Source organism: Neofelis nebulosa, chromosome 14 (assembly GCF_028018385.1).
Source record: "Neofelis nebulosa isolate mNeoNeb1 chromosome 14, mNeoNeb1.pri, whole genome shotgun sequence".
Lineage (NCBI taxonomy): Eukaryota > Metazoa > Chordata > Mammalia > Carnivora > Felidae > Neofelis > Neofelis nebulosa.
The window spans coordinates 49,552,948-49,569,632 of NC_080795.1; the positions used below are offsets into that span (position 1 = coordinate 49,552,948).

At 35.0% G+C, this 16,685-nt stretch overlaps 1 protein-coding gene across 49 annotated transcripts in view; it reads left to right on the top strand.

The window, feature by feature from the left end:
* Positions 1-16,685, top strand: part of RIMS2 (regulating synaptic membrane exocytosis 2) — a 612,947-nt gene that overhangs the window by 298,370 nt on the left and 297,892 nt on the right. For 25 of the 49 annotated variants that reach the window (XM_058698754.1, XM_058698772.1, XM_058698755.1 and 22 more), the window contains 2 exons: positions 13,073-13,281; positions 14,761-14,880. In XM_058698754.1, the coding sequence (XP_058554737.1) occupies positions 13,073-13,281; positions 14,761-14,880 (329 nt within the window). Of the gene's footprint in view, positions 1-12,876; positions 12,945-13,072; positions 13,282-14,760; positions 14,881-16,685 lie in introns of all 49 variants that reach the window. The other 24 variants (XM_058698768.1, XM_058698770.1, XM_058698807.1 and 21 more) reach the window with 1 other exon arrangement.

Below are 16,685 nucleotides of genomic sequence, written 5' to 3' on the forward strand. Positions count from 1 at the left end.
ATTATGAGTCAGATATTGGCTATGCTCATCTTGAACTCACTGGCATGGTTTGGTTTAGTACATAAATGTGGAAGTCATCAATATGGTATAGCCTGGCTGGGTCCGAGGATGCAGAGAGGGGCCCCCCCAGGACCACCAAGAGGGTCCTTGGCTTCATGTAGGATAGCAATCCAATGCCAGCTGAGAAGAAATGAAAGTAGAGTTTATTACAGATAGAGAGTATAGATATGGACAGAGCGTCTAGGAGACTCAGAAAGGAAAGAAGACGGAGTCCTGTCTTGCTTGACCCCTGGGGTTTTTATTGAGGACAATGGTCTGGTGCACTTGTCTTCTCAGTAATCCAGGAACAAAGAGAGTTTAGGTGTTTTCCATAAGTCACATATGCCCTGGAGCCAGGGGTCTTGGAAAACCTTCAGGACAACCCCACCCCATCACTTCTTAGATGTTATCTGTTGTGGAAGACTCCAAAGAAATCATTAACTCCTTGACCTTTACAAGGAGGACATATATCATCTGTTCTATAATGCCTGTGTAAGGTGGGGGGAGGGGGGGGGTAGGTCCTAGCAAAAATAGAAGCAGGAAAAGCAGCAGGAAAAAGCAGTTTTTCATGGAGTCCCTTTAGTTTCCCTGTCTCAAATATATGTATAATATTTAAAACCACGCAACTGAAAGAGACTACTGGCGGAGTATATTTCTAGGAAAAAGAAGAGTTCTCAGGATTAACTCCTGGAATACTCCCACAATTAGAAGGGAATGAGGAAAAATCAGCAAAGGAAATTGAGAATAAGTGGCCAGGGAAGTAGAAGGAAAACCAGGAGGAAAGTGATGTCCCAAAATCCAACTGAAGAAAGCATTCCAAGAAGTGTTGATAGTATCAGTTGCTGTTTAGGAGTCTAGGGTTGATCATTAACCACTAGGTTGAGCTGTGCAGGAACAGGTTGCTGGTGTTGGTGACCTTGACAGGAGCACTTTTAGAGGAGTGATGGGATTAGAAGTCTGAAGTGGGCTCAAGAAAAAAAAAATGGGAAGGAAAGAGTTGGAAATAGTGAAAATAGACAGCTCTTTGAGGGAGTTTTGCTGTATGCAGGAACAATACAATAAGAAAGAATGGTAGCTGGAAAGTGAGGGATTTTTTTTTTTTTTAAAGATTGGAGTGAAGATGATTCTGATGGGGGTGATCATGTAGAGAGGAAAAATTTGATGATAAAAGACAGAGAAAGGACAATTGTTACAGCCTTATCCTTAGGTAATGAAAGATGTGATTTATTTCACTAGTAGGTAGGATGCCTTGTTAAAAGAGCAAGGATAATTTGTTCATAATCACTAGAAGGAAGGGCAGGCTATATGAAAACAGGTGTCTGTAGGTTGAAAATGTGATTGGTTCTTCAAGTGTGCAGTGTCTCATTTTATTATGTTTTCTCGAAGTGGAAAAGGTAGCAGGACCATTGTCTGTCAAGCAGCATTGGGGGAGATGGCTACTCTGGATAGAGAAAATGTGGAATTCTTATCTAGGAGTGTGGAAAAGAGAATAAACTAAGGAAATGTAGTATAATCACCTGGAAGACATACAAACTAACCTAGACTTAGTGGTTATAAATTTTCATGGAGACTAGTTTGTGTGTTTTTGTGGTTTTTTCCTAGATGTATTCAGCTACCTGGGTCAAAACATGGATGGATGTCTTAGTCCATTTGGGCTACTATAAGAAAATACCACAGCTTGGATAGCTTATAAGCCATAGAAACTTATTTCTCACCATTCTAGAGGCTGGAAGTCTGAGATCAGGGTACCAGTATGATTAGGTACAACCTCTTCCAGGTTGCATACTTCTTGTGTCATCCTTACTGGGCAGAAGGGGGCAAGATATTTCTCTGGGGTCTCTTTGTAAGGGCACCAATCTCAGTCTTGGTGCCTCCACCCTCATGACCTAATCACCTTCAAAAGGCCCCGCCTCCTAACACCATTATCTTGGGGGTTAGGATATCAACATATGAATTTGGGGGTGTGCACTGGGGGGGACATAAACATTTAGACTACCTTATGGAGTAAATAGCAAACTAAATTGAACTAGTGTTTTGGTTTTGCAAAGTGAGTACCAGAAAGGAGATAGGGCAAAGGAATTAATAGTATTTGCAAATGTGTGCAAATAGGATTTAAACTTTGTATGGGGGTAGTGGGGGAGAAGTGTGGGGGCCTTAGGAGAGGTAAGGAAAAGTTAAAAAAAACAGTTGGTATCTGGGCGCCTGGGTGGCTATTGGTTGAACGTCCGACTTCGGCTCAGGTCATGATCTCCTGGTCTGTCAGTTCCAGCCCCGCGTTGGGCTCTGTGCTGACAGCTCAGAGCTGCAGCCTGCTTCAGATTCTGTCTCCTCTCTCTCTGCCCCTCCCCTGCTCATGCTCGCGCGCTCGCGCTCGCTCTCTCTCTCTCTCTCTCTCTCTCTCTGCCCCTACCCCGCTCATGCTCTCTCTCTCTCTCTCTCTCTCTTTCCCCCTCTGTCAAAAATAAATAAACATTTAAAAAAAGTTAAAAAAAAGTTGGTGTCATCTATGGTTTGTAGGTCTCAGTGTGTTAGAAATTTATTTAAATTAGGATACTATAGAGAATGAGTTTAATTGTTTTGTTGTTGTTGTTTGTTTTTCTTGTTAGACTGTATGTAACCTCTTTGAAGGTAGAGATCTTGTCTATGTCCTTTCTTGTTGTATCCCAGAAATTAGCCTGAGACCCAGAACCTGGTAAGCATTCAACAAATATTTTTTGAATAAATGGGTGACTATATGGAACAATGAATCAGTGAATGAACGAAACGATGTTTTTATGATTTCTTTTTGTGCCACCATTGTATGATTTATGTCAGTTATATCTTAGCTTAAAAAAATATTTTGCTTTGGTTATAAAGCTTGGGGTATATACATGATATTAAATGAAACAAATGAAAGAACTATTAAGTAAACAAAATCGAAATTAAAACTATAAAAACAACATGAAAACAATAAATATAAGTAGATTTCACATACATTTATGAAAGCACATTCTTATGAATCTACTTTCCTGATTATAAGAGATTCAGGTTACCTCAGCTTGGATTAAATTAATATATCCCAAATGATAGGAGGGATACTTACTAAAACTCATATAATGGATTTTTAAATAATTTTTATTCCTGCTTACTGGCATTAATTCTATTTTTAACCACTTTTAGGTAGCTCCTTAAAATTGCTTAAAATCTGTTGCAAAGTAATTACTTAATCAAGAGTTATTTTTAATATCACATATAATTAGAGGCTGATTTAGATTATGTGACCTTTGAGTTACTGAATAGGATCAAGTCTGTAAGATAATAATTCCACAGAATTTATTTTTAGCACAGGGTTTAAGAATGTCAATTTTGGAGACAGACTACATGGATTTTTAATCCTGGCTCAATTATAGCCTAATAATGTGATCTTGGGCAAATTCTTTGAACCTCTCAATTGTACTTTTCTCACCTGCAAAATATAACACTGTTATCTAGTTTAAATGGTTATTGTGAGGGTTAAGAATCAGGTAGAGTGTATATTCCAGTAACTACAAATAGCACCAAAATTTAGTGGCATAAAACAACCGTTTAATTTGCTCATGGAATCTGTGGATCTAGAATTTCAACAGGACTTAACAGGGACCACTTATCCCTAGTCTTAAATCCTAAGCCATGCGTGGGGTTTGGGGGTGGGGAGCTGGAACCTCTGAGCCTTCTCAGGTATTTCTCTCCTCATGTGGTCTCTCTAGCAAAGGCTAAGGAAATGTATTTCTTGTATATGGTTTCACAGTTCCCAAAGCGCATGTCCAAAGAGAATGTTAGGAGGAAACCATGCTGTCCTTTTAAACCCAGCATTTTAGTTTTCTCTCCTAGTAATACATAAAGCAATCAATGTTATCTCACATCTGATGAAATCAGTTATGTGAGTTGATAATAAAGATCAGCAATTCCCAAACCTTGTTTCCAGTAGGAAACATAATTCATATTCCGGTCATATTCTTTTCCTAGTGATATGACTAATTGCTAATTTCTTGCATAGCTTTACTCCTCTCCTTTCTTTCTCATTAAAGAAATTGTGATTGACATTAGCACAGATGCAAATTTGAATTAATTGTCAACTGAAATTTACTTTTGTTAAAGAAAGTTAAATAATTTGTAAACTACATTATTTTATCAGTTGCATTACTTGTGACAATTTACAACTGTGTTATAACATAGTGGTTGAGAACCGCTGATGCGGATCAGGAAATAATGTCCAATTACAGGTTGAGGGAAAGATTATTTGCTAATATTCTACTACTTATCATTTCCCAAATATATTATATATACTCATATTGGCCGCAGTAGTTCGATATATTTCCCTTTCTTTGCTAGGATTATGTTATTTTCCTTTAAGAAAGTAAAAGCCTCCAGTATGTAAAAGTTTACTGTGTATTTCAAGGTATAGTTTAAATGTCACCTATAAGCATTTCCTAAGTATTAATCTCTCCTTTTTCTGAATAATCAACAATTTTTTTCATGAAATGCCACAGTTTTGATCCTAAGAAGCAAATTTTTCCACACTGTAGCATCTTAGGAAGAGAGATAATTCTTCCATTAAATGCTTATCATTGTGTAATTGTAGCATTTTTTAGTAATAAATAATGGTATATAATATAATTGAAAGTAACTTAGATGTAATGAAATAGAATACAATGGGTGTATATTAAGGTATGTTACCCTATGTTATGCTGTGTTATATGTTTTACCTGTGTCTTTCTAGAATGAGTTTCTTGAGGTCCTATTTGTACCCACAGAATCTATAACAATTTCACACTGTGTAATAATTAAAATAAATTCTCATATATATAATATGTACAGCCATTTAATCAATATTATCTTCTTAATAATAATGTATCCATAACCCCAAAGGAGCAAGATTTAAAAAAAAAAAAAAAAGCTAATTATGAATAATGTTTTGTCTTCCTATTTAAAATGCTGATGTATTTTGGACGGCATTGGTTTTGCTTTGGAAGTTGAGACTTGGTCTAAAGAATCTATCTGGCCTTTTAGATCTACTGACTTTTATGTTTTGGTCCCTGTCTTTAAAACCTGCTGCTTTTGAAGCTGGCAATATATTAGGAACAAATTACCATAAACTTAGCAGCTTAAAACAACACACATTTACCGCCTCACAATTTCTGTTATTCAGGAGTCTCAGCATGGCTTAGCTGTGCTCTCTGTTTAGAGTCTCAAAGCTATAATAAGGGTGTTGGCTGGGCTGTGGTCTTATCTGGAGGCTTGACTGAGAAAGAATCTGATTCCAAGTTCAATGAGGTTGTCAGCAGAATTCATTTTCTTGTGACTGGATGCTACCCAAAGTTCTAGATGGCACCCACGGTTCCTGAAGACAGCCTGCTGTTCCTTGCCACACAGGCTTCTCATCATGGCTGCTTACTTCATTAGGCTAGCAAAGATAATCTCTAGAGCAAACTGACTAGTGGTGCAGTCTTGCTAATGATATCATGGGAGTGACATTCCATCACCTTGCCATCTCACCATCTTGATTAGGAGCAAAGGCATGAACACCACAAGGTGGGGGGATTATGGCACCACCTTAGAATCAGTTTTCCACCCCAACAGTTGTTTCTGAAGCAAGTCCATGGTGCATAATTGGGAAACCGTTGCCTTAGAGAATATTCTCTCTATATAACTTTTTTCTTTTTCCTTCCTTCCTTCCTTCCTTCCTTCCTTCCTTCCTTCCTTCCTTCCTTCCTTCCTTCCTTCCTTCCTTCCTTTCTTTCTTTCTCTCTCTCTCTCTCTCTCTCTCTCTCTCTCTCTCTCTCTCTCTCTCTCTCTCGTGTTTTGAGTCTCCTTTAATACTGAACATTGTCCTTAGGGGGGAATACACTTATGCCTTATTATCAGTTTTAATGCCTACTTATGAAGAAAAATGACCCTTCAGGAAGGTTTCAGCATTATGTCTCAAAATACAGTTCCTCAAACACTTGTTCCATGAGAAAGGTTAGTGTTTCAATTAAGTTTGTGGAAATTATATGTTATATAATCCTTGTAAAAAAGCATATTGTCATTGCTATCTGAAAAATCCTCCACTCAAGAAATCTTATTTAATTGCATTTAATCCAGCGTTTTCCATATTTATTTGACTAGAGGATCTTTATATCACTCAACCTATTAACATTTTGCAGAATCCGTGTTCCATGTTGGGAAATGCCAACATATATAGCTTGACAAGTTAAAGAGAAGGGTAGAAAATTAGGAAGAGAAATGAGAGGAAAAATAAAAGATTATAGATGAATATTCCCTGTCTATTTTAGAATGGAAGTTGATAATTTCATTCTAATAATGATAAAAATGATAATACCATCAAATTGGGGTAACTCTACAATTTGCAAAGAACTTTCATGACCATTATCATATTTAAACCTCTCAACAATCTGTGATATATCACAGTTAATCTCTTTTTATACAGATGAGGAAATGAGGCCTAATGTATTACTTGACTTGCCCAAGTCATAAATTTAATAAGGAGTGAAACCAATACTTTAACATAGGTTTCATGGCTCTAGCTATAAAACTCTTTCTGTCGCAACATGCTGTTTCCTTAAAGTGTGGTTAAAGTTAAAAATAAGGATGTTGCAGAATATTTTTATATAATATATGATTTAATTGCAAAACCTCTGTTAATCTAAAGTAATGAAAAAAATGACATAAATAGTTAATAAACTCTTTTATTCACTTAAGGACTTAGAAAACATGTAATAAATGGAATATCTGATCTGTTTTCTCTGAGTATTCAACGCACAACACACACAAACACACACAGTATTGGATTAGTTTGTATTTTACAGTAGAGGTAAGTGAAGGAGAAAATCTTAGCCTGAAATGTAAGTCTTTGATTACTTTTTTAAATCAGGTTTCATATTTAAATGTGTTTAACTGGCTCTAATAGAATCATTGAATGTCAGAGTTACATAGAGTTTAGTGTGCTTTTTGTGGAACTTCCAATGGAAGCAATGACCTCTACATTATGCTGACAAATGGTACTACAGCCTTTTCTTTGAATTATAAAAAGTTGCAAAGGTAGCACACAGAAACCCCATGTGCCCTTCACCCAGTTTCTTTCAATGATTACATCTTGTATAAGTATAGTACAATATCAAAACCAAGAAATTGACATCAACTTATATAGTTTTATGACATCACATATATGGATTTATAAACCTCTGCTATTATAAAGATACAGAACTACTGTACTGTAACAAAGATCTTTGTTATGCTACCCCTTTATAGTAACATTTTCTTCCTCCCCCTGCTCATCCCTGACCTCTACAAAGCACTGATTTATTTTTCATCTCTATAATTTTATCATTCAAAGAATATTGTGTGAATGAAATCGTATGGTATGTAACATTTTGTGACCTTTTTTTTTTCCCCATTCTGCATATTGCCCTTGAGGTCCATCTATGCTGTATGTATCAATAGTTTTTTTATTACTGTAAAAAAGACAATAGTCTTTTTATTACTGACTAATATTCAATGGTATGGATTTGCCACAATTTGGTCATTTGCCTATTGAAAGATATTTTGGTTGTTTCTACTTTTTGGCTACATATTTATCCTTATTACAAATAAAGGTATCCTTTTTAGTGAAATTTCTCTTCATATAAAGAGTTCAGCCTTTTACCATTAAGTATGATCTTAGCAATAGTTTTTTTTTTTTTTTTTTTTTTGGTCAAAGTCCTTTATTTATTTGAGCAAGTTCTCCTCTATTCCTTGTTTTTCGAGAGGTTTTTTTAAATCATGTTTTTTCTGCATCAATGTGATTTTTCTCTTTTAATTTGTGAATCTAACAGGTGGCATTGATTTTCAATATTCAACCAGGCTTGCCTTCCAGCAGTAAACCCCATTTGGTCAGAGTGCATAATAGTTATTATATATTGCTGAATTGTATTTGCTAATATTTTGTTAAGTGTTTCTCTGTTCATAAGGGATATTGGTCTGCATTTCTTTTGTTGTTTGCCATTTTCTTTTTTGTATTTTGTTCCCTCTGATTTTTGTTTCTGTTTTTTCTTGCCTTCCAATGGATTATTTGAACGTTTTTTTAAGAATTGCATTTTGATTCATCTGTAATGTTTTTTGAGTGTATTTCTTTGCAAAGATTTGTGTGTGTGTGTGTGTGTGTGTGTGTGTGTGACTGTTCTAATATATATGCACAACTTATCACATCCTACTGGTGTTTACATTTTACTGGAGTGGTGTGTAGAAACCTTACATACTTTAAGTTCCTTTCCCTTTCCCTATTTCTAATGTAATTTTCTTACATATTTCTTCCATATATGTCAAAAGCACATCAAACAATGTACCTTTTGCTTCAAACACCAAATATAATTTAGAAAGTTCAAGAGGAAAAGGGAAGTCTATTGTATTTACCCATATTTTTGCTTATTATATTCTTTATTCCTTCTCAGTATTTCAGGTTCCTTCTTCTTCTTTTTTTTTGTTTTTTTGTTTATTTTTGTTTCCAGAACTTTCTTTAGTCATCTTTTAGGTCTGCTGGTAACAAATCCTCTTAGTTTTCTTTTGTCTGAGAATGTCTTTATTTCTCATTCATTTCTGAGACATAATTTACCATATTTAGAATTCAGAGTTGACATTCTTGTATTTCAACAATTAAAAATATTGTTCTATTTTCTTCTGGCCTCCAAGGTTTCTGATCAGAAATCTACTGTCATTCGAATTGTTTTCCCTCTTTAAGTAAGGTGTTGTTTTTCTCTTGCTCCTTGCAAGACCATTTGTTTTTAGTTTTTAGTTTGATTCTGGTAAGTCTTGGTACAGATTTCTTTGTGTATTTCTTGTTTGGGGATTTATGTAGTTTTTTTGAATCAGGCTTAGCTTACACATTTTACAAATTTGGGAATTTTTCAGTCTCTATTTCTTCAAATACTTTTTCCATTTTAGCTTCTTTTTCTTCTTCTGAGACTACAATGACATGAATCATAGATCTTTTGTTATAATCCCTCAAGCCTCTAAAACCTTGCTTATTTTATTTTGTTTATTTTTTGTTTATTTTTTCTATTATCTTTTTTTTCTATTTTATTTTTTTCTATTTTACTTTCTTATTTTATTTTTTTAGCCTATTTTATGTGTTTTCAAACTGGGTGATTTCTGTGATTCTATTTTCAAGTTAATTGAGTTGTTCCTCTGTTTTCTGTATTCTGTACTTGAGCTTATCCATTTGCTTTTTAAATTTCAGTTCTTTTTCAGTTCTAAAATTCCATTAGGTACTTTCTTGTGTCTTCTGTTTCTTGTTCTAGAACTGGAAAGCCCAGCAATATATTTTTGTACTGTTACCGAGGGAAGAATATCTTATTATCTTAGTTCTGTTCTTTGAAGCTATACAAAATAAGAATATTAATTGATAAATATTATTATCTAAATACTAGTAGTCCTAGTAGTTTAGGACTATTTCATATATGATTTACATTGGTTACTGTTTGTTTATTTATTTAATTTTTTTAATGTATATTTTTGAGAGAGAGTGAGCAAGCAGGGGAGGGGCAGAGAGAGAGGGAGACACAGAATCTGAAGCAGGCTCCAGGCTCTGAGCTGTCAGCACAGAGCCCGACATGGGGCTCGAACCAACGAACTGTGAGATCATGACCTGAGCCAAAGTCCATCGCTTAAGCGACTGAGCCACCCAGGCACTCCTTGATTACCGTATTTAATTCTTAAATAGTACTAATTTTTACTCCTTCAACAAATGTTTACTGAGCCTATCATATGACACTTTTTTCTTTTCTTTTCTTTTCTTTTCTTTTCTTTTCTTTTCTTTTCTTTTCTTTTTTTTTTTTGGCCAATCAAATATTTTTGCTTTGGTTTCAAATGGTTAAGCAGCTTGTATACCTTATTTACTAAGGAAAGAACTTCATTTGTGCTTTTTTGGCGGGTTGCAGGCCTTGAGAGAAAGAGACATTGTGAGCTGGGTTCTCACACCTTCACATAAACCAGACAAGAATTTTCATTTAGCGTTTCCACACTTTATTTAACCCAGTTTGGAGATCTATCAGTGCTTTGTGTCAAGCAGTATTTTGAAAGGGTTTTCTGGAAAAGAAATACTTTCAGCTCTTTGGGTAGCCATAAAATTATAATTGTTGATTTGTGCCATTGGAAAGATTGGGAAGCCCTTCTCTATTTCATAAATTAAAGAACATTTTTCCCCTACGAAGTGAATTTTGTGTATATGAGATAGCACAATTTTATCATCCTTCACAAATAAACTTCGTAAGAAAATTATCTCCAGTGGTTCTCATACATTATTGAGATCATCATCACCTGGTAGGTTATTAAGAAACAGATTCCTAGGCCTTATCTACAGAATTCCTGATTAATTAAGTCTTGATTGGTGCCCAAGAATTTGCATTTCTAACAAGTTCCTAGATGATGTTGATAATGCTGTTTAGAGGATTTCACTCTGGGAACTATTCGTCTACACAATTTTTCTACTACCTCGTCTCCCTTTGATTCTTTAGTTACTTCAACAGATTTTAATTTTCATCATTCTACCCAAAGTGCTTTCTCTAACATCCTTCCCGATCTTCATGTCGCCAAATCAAATGCACACTTTCCCGTTCCTTATCGACTGTATAGAAACCATTCACCATAGTTGCCTTCTCCTCCTGCTGAGGAAACTCTCTCCTATTTGGTTTGCAGAACTTCATGTCCCTCCCTCCTTTTTTTTCTTGCATGCTCTTTCTCAGCTTCTCTTTCTTTCAAATCAAACTCTAAATGTTAGAATTCAGTCGGGATCCTCTTTATACCTTACTTTGCATTCTGTTCCTAAATGATCTACTTACTCCAATCTGTGTACTAGTAATCATGTACTAATTATGTACATAATTTATGTCTGCAGCTCAGACCCTTCTCTGTTACAACTTAACAAATTGAATTTTTATATGCTCACTTGAATGATTTATGGGTATTTTGAATAATATATCCAAAATCAATTATCATAATAAATTCCAAGGTGTATATTTTTACCATTTTAATATCTATGAATTCTATAGTCAATGACATTTTAGATTCTGTGAAATAGAGTAATTCCTTCCTACCCCTTTCTAATAAAAAATGCTTTTTCTCCAGTTTTTTCCATTTCATAGTCTTTCCTTCCATTCAGTTATTATTGCCAGAAACCTGGGAGTTATCCTTGACTCATTAGTGTTTCTTAATTTTTTTTTTTTTTTACGTAATCTCTACACCCAACATGGGGCTCCAACTCATGCCCCCAACACCAAAGTGTCATGCTCCACTGACTAAGCCAGCCAGGTGCCTCTTTTCAGTCTTTCTGAATACTCTTATATCTAAATCCGAAGCATCTCTCAGTTCCCTCTTCTCCTACCTTATCCATTGCCATCACCTTTGTTTAAGCCGTAATTACCTGCCCAATGGAATATTGCAAATGCCTATTAACTCTTGGTGTCTTTCAACCCAATCTGGAGTTAGTACTTACATTTATCTTTTTAAAATGTAAATCAGTTCATGTCACCATCGTGCTCAAAATCCTTCAGTGAATGGCAGTCATAATCTCTAATAAGCATGAAAAGGCCTCTCTAAGCTGGTTTGTGCTGCCTCACCTCACTTAGCATCTTTTTGGTTCAGACACACTGAAGTTCCAAGTTGCTTCTTCCTAGCATGCTCTTTCTTCAACTTTCCATCTGCCTGTTCCCCTACTTGACCTTGAGGCCACATACTTCATTTCTCGTTTTAAACATCCCTTCTTCCGAGGTGTTTGCTGAGCCCAAAATCTAAATTAGATCCTATTATACTCTTTCATGGTGTGTTGAGAGTTCTGTCCTTTGCACGTTTTATACTCTCCTGTATGACACTCATGATTTATTTATTGTGTTTATCTCCACTCTGTTCTATGTCTCGTTTTACTCCTTATGCTAGAGCTTAGCACAATACATAGCAAATGGAAGGTGTTTAGTAAATATTTTTAAGTAAGAGAAAGCACAACTAGAGCTTAAAAAGATACATGTGCACATATAGACTAAAAATAATTTTTTTTTCACATGTAAGGCAAATGAGAAGCACCTACATTTGGGAAATGGAAAACCTTTCTTAGTTGCCAGTTACATAAGTTGTGTGACAAAATTATTTTAAAAGAAAATTTTACTTTTTATGAGTGCAATTTCTGCAAAAAAGTTGAAAAGTTATTTCGAAGTAATTTTAAATTATTCCTGATATTTAAGTAAAGATTTATTTTATTTTTCCTAATAGAAATTGAGTGACTCTGTTTTGTCATTTTCTTACAAAACTAATCTTTTGTGTAACCAATTCTTCTTTTTTTAAGCCACCCAAAGTTTTTTAGGAGGTTTCAACATTATAAAGAATATCATACTACATTCCAGGAACAACATTTAATTACTTGGCTTTTTGTTGTAGTGGTTATTGGCAAACCACTGTCTAATTTTTAAAATGTTCCTTAATCTTTGCTCATGTCTATAGGCCAGCATGGAAAAAAAAAAAAATAACCTGAGTAACAGACACAGTGGATAGTTTTTTTCTTTTTTGGAATATATAATTTTTTTCATTTCTATTCCTGTTTATTATTATTAGCTTTTTCTCTTCTTGCAGAACTTTGGCCCTGTAGGATCCATCTAGAGTACATAAACTTTATATTCTGCATTCTATAAATTTTACTCATTTGGAATCTTAGCTTTCTCTTGGTATATATAGTGAGTGCTGCAAAGTTCTTGAAACCAGAGAGGATCACACAGTTAACAATGTTTATAATGTCTTTGTCTGTCCTTTCTTTCGCTGTCTCCTTTACTGCACTCTTTGTCTGTCTGACTCTCACAGGAGACATGGATTACAACTGGTTGGACCATACGTCTTGGCATAGCAGTGAGGCATCCCCAATGTCTTTGGTGAGACATGTGGAGCCTTACTATTTAATTTTCGTTTTTCATTTCACTTTTCCTTTTTGATTTACACCTTTGCATGTTTTCTTTTTTGTATCTTTTTTTTTTTTTTTCTTTTTATCCCACACCTGTAGGGGACAGTCAAAAGGGAAAAAGAAAAACTAGTGAGCAGGCAGTTTTGTCGGACTCTAACACCAGGTCTGAGAGACAAAAGAAAATGATGTACTTTGGTGGCCACTCTTTGGAAGAGGATTTGGAATGGTCTGAGCCTCAGATTAAGGACTCTGGGGTAGATACCTGTAGTAGCACAACCCTTAACGAGGAGCATAGCCATAGTGATAAGGTACTGAGATTGTGGAGCCTGCCTTTTAACCTGCTCATTTGGTCTTCGTTTGCTCTCTGTCACTCATTCAAACAGAACATAATAAAAGGACAGGGCATTTCAAGGGTCAATGTAGCATTTCTTAAGGTGCAGAAAAGAAAAACAAAACCAAAACAAACAAACAAACCAAAATACTTCTCGCTTGTTTTGCTGTTTTTGTTGTTTGACGGCATACCAAAAAATAAGTAAATGAAATAAAAAATTAGGATCAAAGGAATGCTTTGTCTACGGTCGCATGAGAGAACTTTGTGATGTTTTTATAAACCACAAATATGAAGAATTTTTGGATTGGCTTATTTGATTGCTTGCATATGTTTTCCTTGGGATGAAAATTAAATTATTAATAGTTTCAATCCCAGGCAAAAGGGAGATAATTGGGTCTGTTTGCACAGAAAAAGTTGTTTTTCTTTTTTCCCTTTCACTGTCATTTTGCTCTTTTGTTTTATTGTCATAGCATTTTAATGTAGTATTAATTAGTACTAGAACCATTGCCATCTGCTTTGGTATTTATTATTTTTGCTTTTAGTGTAGTGAGACTTTTGAAATCTTTTTACCATATAGATGTGATTGATTGGAACTTGTCTTTTGCCTGCCAAATTCTGCATGAAGATGTGCATGTTACTTTTAGATAACTGTGAAACTGTGATTACACAAATCATTTACTTTGTTATTTGACATATAATTCATAGTGGATGGTGTCATGATTCGTAAAGGGTTTGGTTCTTCCCTGACAAAGAGATAAACTCCTAACATTTTCAAGCTACTTAACAGTGGATACCACTGAGTTAGCCAACAAAGTTAATTTACTAAATGGATCAAAGACCTGAAGGAGTCAATGAACCTACAAAAACTGAGAACTATAAACTAGCCTCACCTTTGAATCCGGCCTGTTTTCTCTCATGCATATTCAACTGAAAAGTTACGGAGGCTTGTGTATCGTTACAGTTTTAACCTAGAAACCTGTTTCAAGGAAGCCCTCATCATAGGTTCAAATTTCATGTTTTAATATAACTTTAGCTTTTAACTTTTACTGTAATTAACTCTTTCAGAGTCTTCCAAAAGCGTTTGAAGATTAAAATATCATTTTTAAATGAGTTTAGCTACATAGAATTTCAATCCATCTTTTTTGTCTTGTCCATTTTTAATTAATCTTCAGCGCGTGGATAGTTTGCATGTGTTTTCAACATTTCTCAGATTTTATAGAACGATATAACTGCAGTAATGTGTGAGGGCTCTGTAGGAATTTGAAATAATTGGATTTTGAAAAATCTTGACCTTATAAGCATAATGTAGTATGTGCTTTTGATCAATGTTTTGAATACAAACTGGTTTGTGTAATCATAACACTGTGATAATCAGGAGTTCAGAGAGATTGTACAACAAGGGGTCCTTTATCGAAAAAGAACATTAATTTCTTTGTTTGTTGATGCAATATGTCAGCACCCTGTGACGTGGCAGCCATCTAAAGATGGAGATCGTTTAATTGGTCGTATTTTGTTAAATAAGCGTCTAAAAGATGGAAGCGTACCTCGAGATTCAGGAGCAATGCTTGGCTTGAAGGTATGTGATGAAACATATGAGGTTTTGGCTCTCCACTCTTTGTAGATTTATGAGAAAAGCAAAAGGTATAATAACTCTTTCCAACCTATACTTAGTGTTTTTCCCCAATTTTCAAGAATTCCCAAGCATTTGCACTCATTAACCAAAACTTGTGCATGTTCCAAGTAATATTTTTTATCCAGTCAACGTGGAATTTCCTGGTCGATACTAAAAATTTATTGTTAGACCCTCTTTTAGAAGAGTCTTCAAAATACATTCTTTGCTAATGAATTCCTTTTTCCTATTTTTTTAATGCCCTTTCTCTGCCTCTGGAAACTTTTCTTTTGTTGAGCTCAGTAGAGCTCTCCTCTGCTTGCTGGATGGGATGCTGCCCGATTCATGAATTGTTTAGTAAAGCCAATTAGATCTTCAAATTTACTTGGTTGAATTTTGTTTTTTAACAATTGGAATATAATTTTTGTGTAAGGGTAGCACAGTGTGTGTGTGGGTTTGTGAGTATGCGTGTGTATGAGGAAGAGAATACCGTTTAAAGTCTGGAAACTCAAAAATACGTATGCTAAGAGTTTTAATATAAATCTTGATATATATTCGACTATAAAATACCAGATAGTTATTTGGTAAGTAGATCAAATAGAGCTCTGTGGGGTTATTTGTGTGTGTGTGTGTGTGTGTGTGTGTGTGTGTGTGTGTGTGTGCGTGCGCGCATGCATCTGTATGACAAATTAAAAACTGAAATGAAAAAAAAAGAGTAAATGGTTGTTAGAATTAAGCAGTTGCCACAGAAGTTGTCCCATAGAATACAGTGAATTATTAGAAAACTTTGGGTGTAAGTGGAATTGCCCAACTAACATTTATTGGGTGACTGCCATGGAGCTGACACTCATCTGAGTGTTTTACTTCTATTGTGTTATTTAACACACCAGATGAGAAACAGGCTTAGAGAGGTGTCATAACTTGCCCACGGTCACAAAGATGATGATGAAGGTGGGATTTAAATCCAGATCTGTCCAACGGTGTTAGAACAGTGAAGAGTAGAGGTTAGGAAGTCTTGGCTTGATTCCTGGTTATAGCAGTTATTAGCAACATGACATTGGCCAGCTAACCTTCTCTTAGCCTCAGATTCCTCATCGGTAAAATAGAGATAATAATGCTTATTGAGTTGTTATCATAAGCTTAAATAAAGCACTACACAAGCATTTAGCGCAGTGCCAGGCACACTGTACGATTTCAGCAATAATAATAGTGTAGGTTGTTATTACTATGGAAGGTTATCAAGCCAAGGAAGTTTAAAAATGGTAACATAAGGATGTTGGCCCATAATACCTGTGCATTTAATTTTCAGAATGAAACATAGGAATCTTCAGTTAATATTAACTGAACTGCACCTGGGTGTGAATCATTGCAACTTGGGATTAAATGCATGCAATAAGTCAGTGATTTTTAAAATTCAGATATCATTCGCTCAAATTAGAGAAAAAAAAATAACTAGTTAATGAAATTAATTACCACTGTTTGCTTAACATGCTATAAAGGTGATACAGTGATTGAATGGTAGTTGATCGGAAGCATTAATGTTTGTAAGAGGCCAGTCTTACAGGTACGCATATGACTCCACAGCATTGTTGCTGACATATTTTTCCTTTTTCTAACAGATATATGTAAATAACAACATAAAAGTAGGAAAAAAATTGGGATGCCAATGGTTTAAAGTTTACATGAATTCAAATGAGATTCAGTACACTTTGTAATTTTCTCAGAAAAAAATCCACCATCATCATATACATTACCAATGTGCCTAAAATATT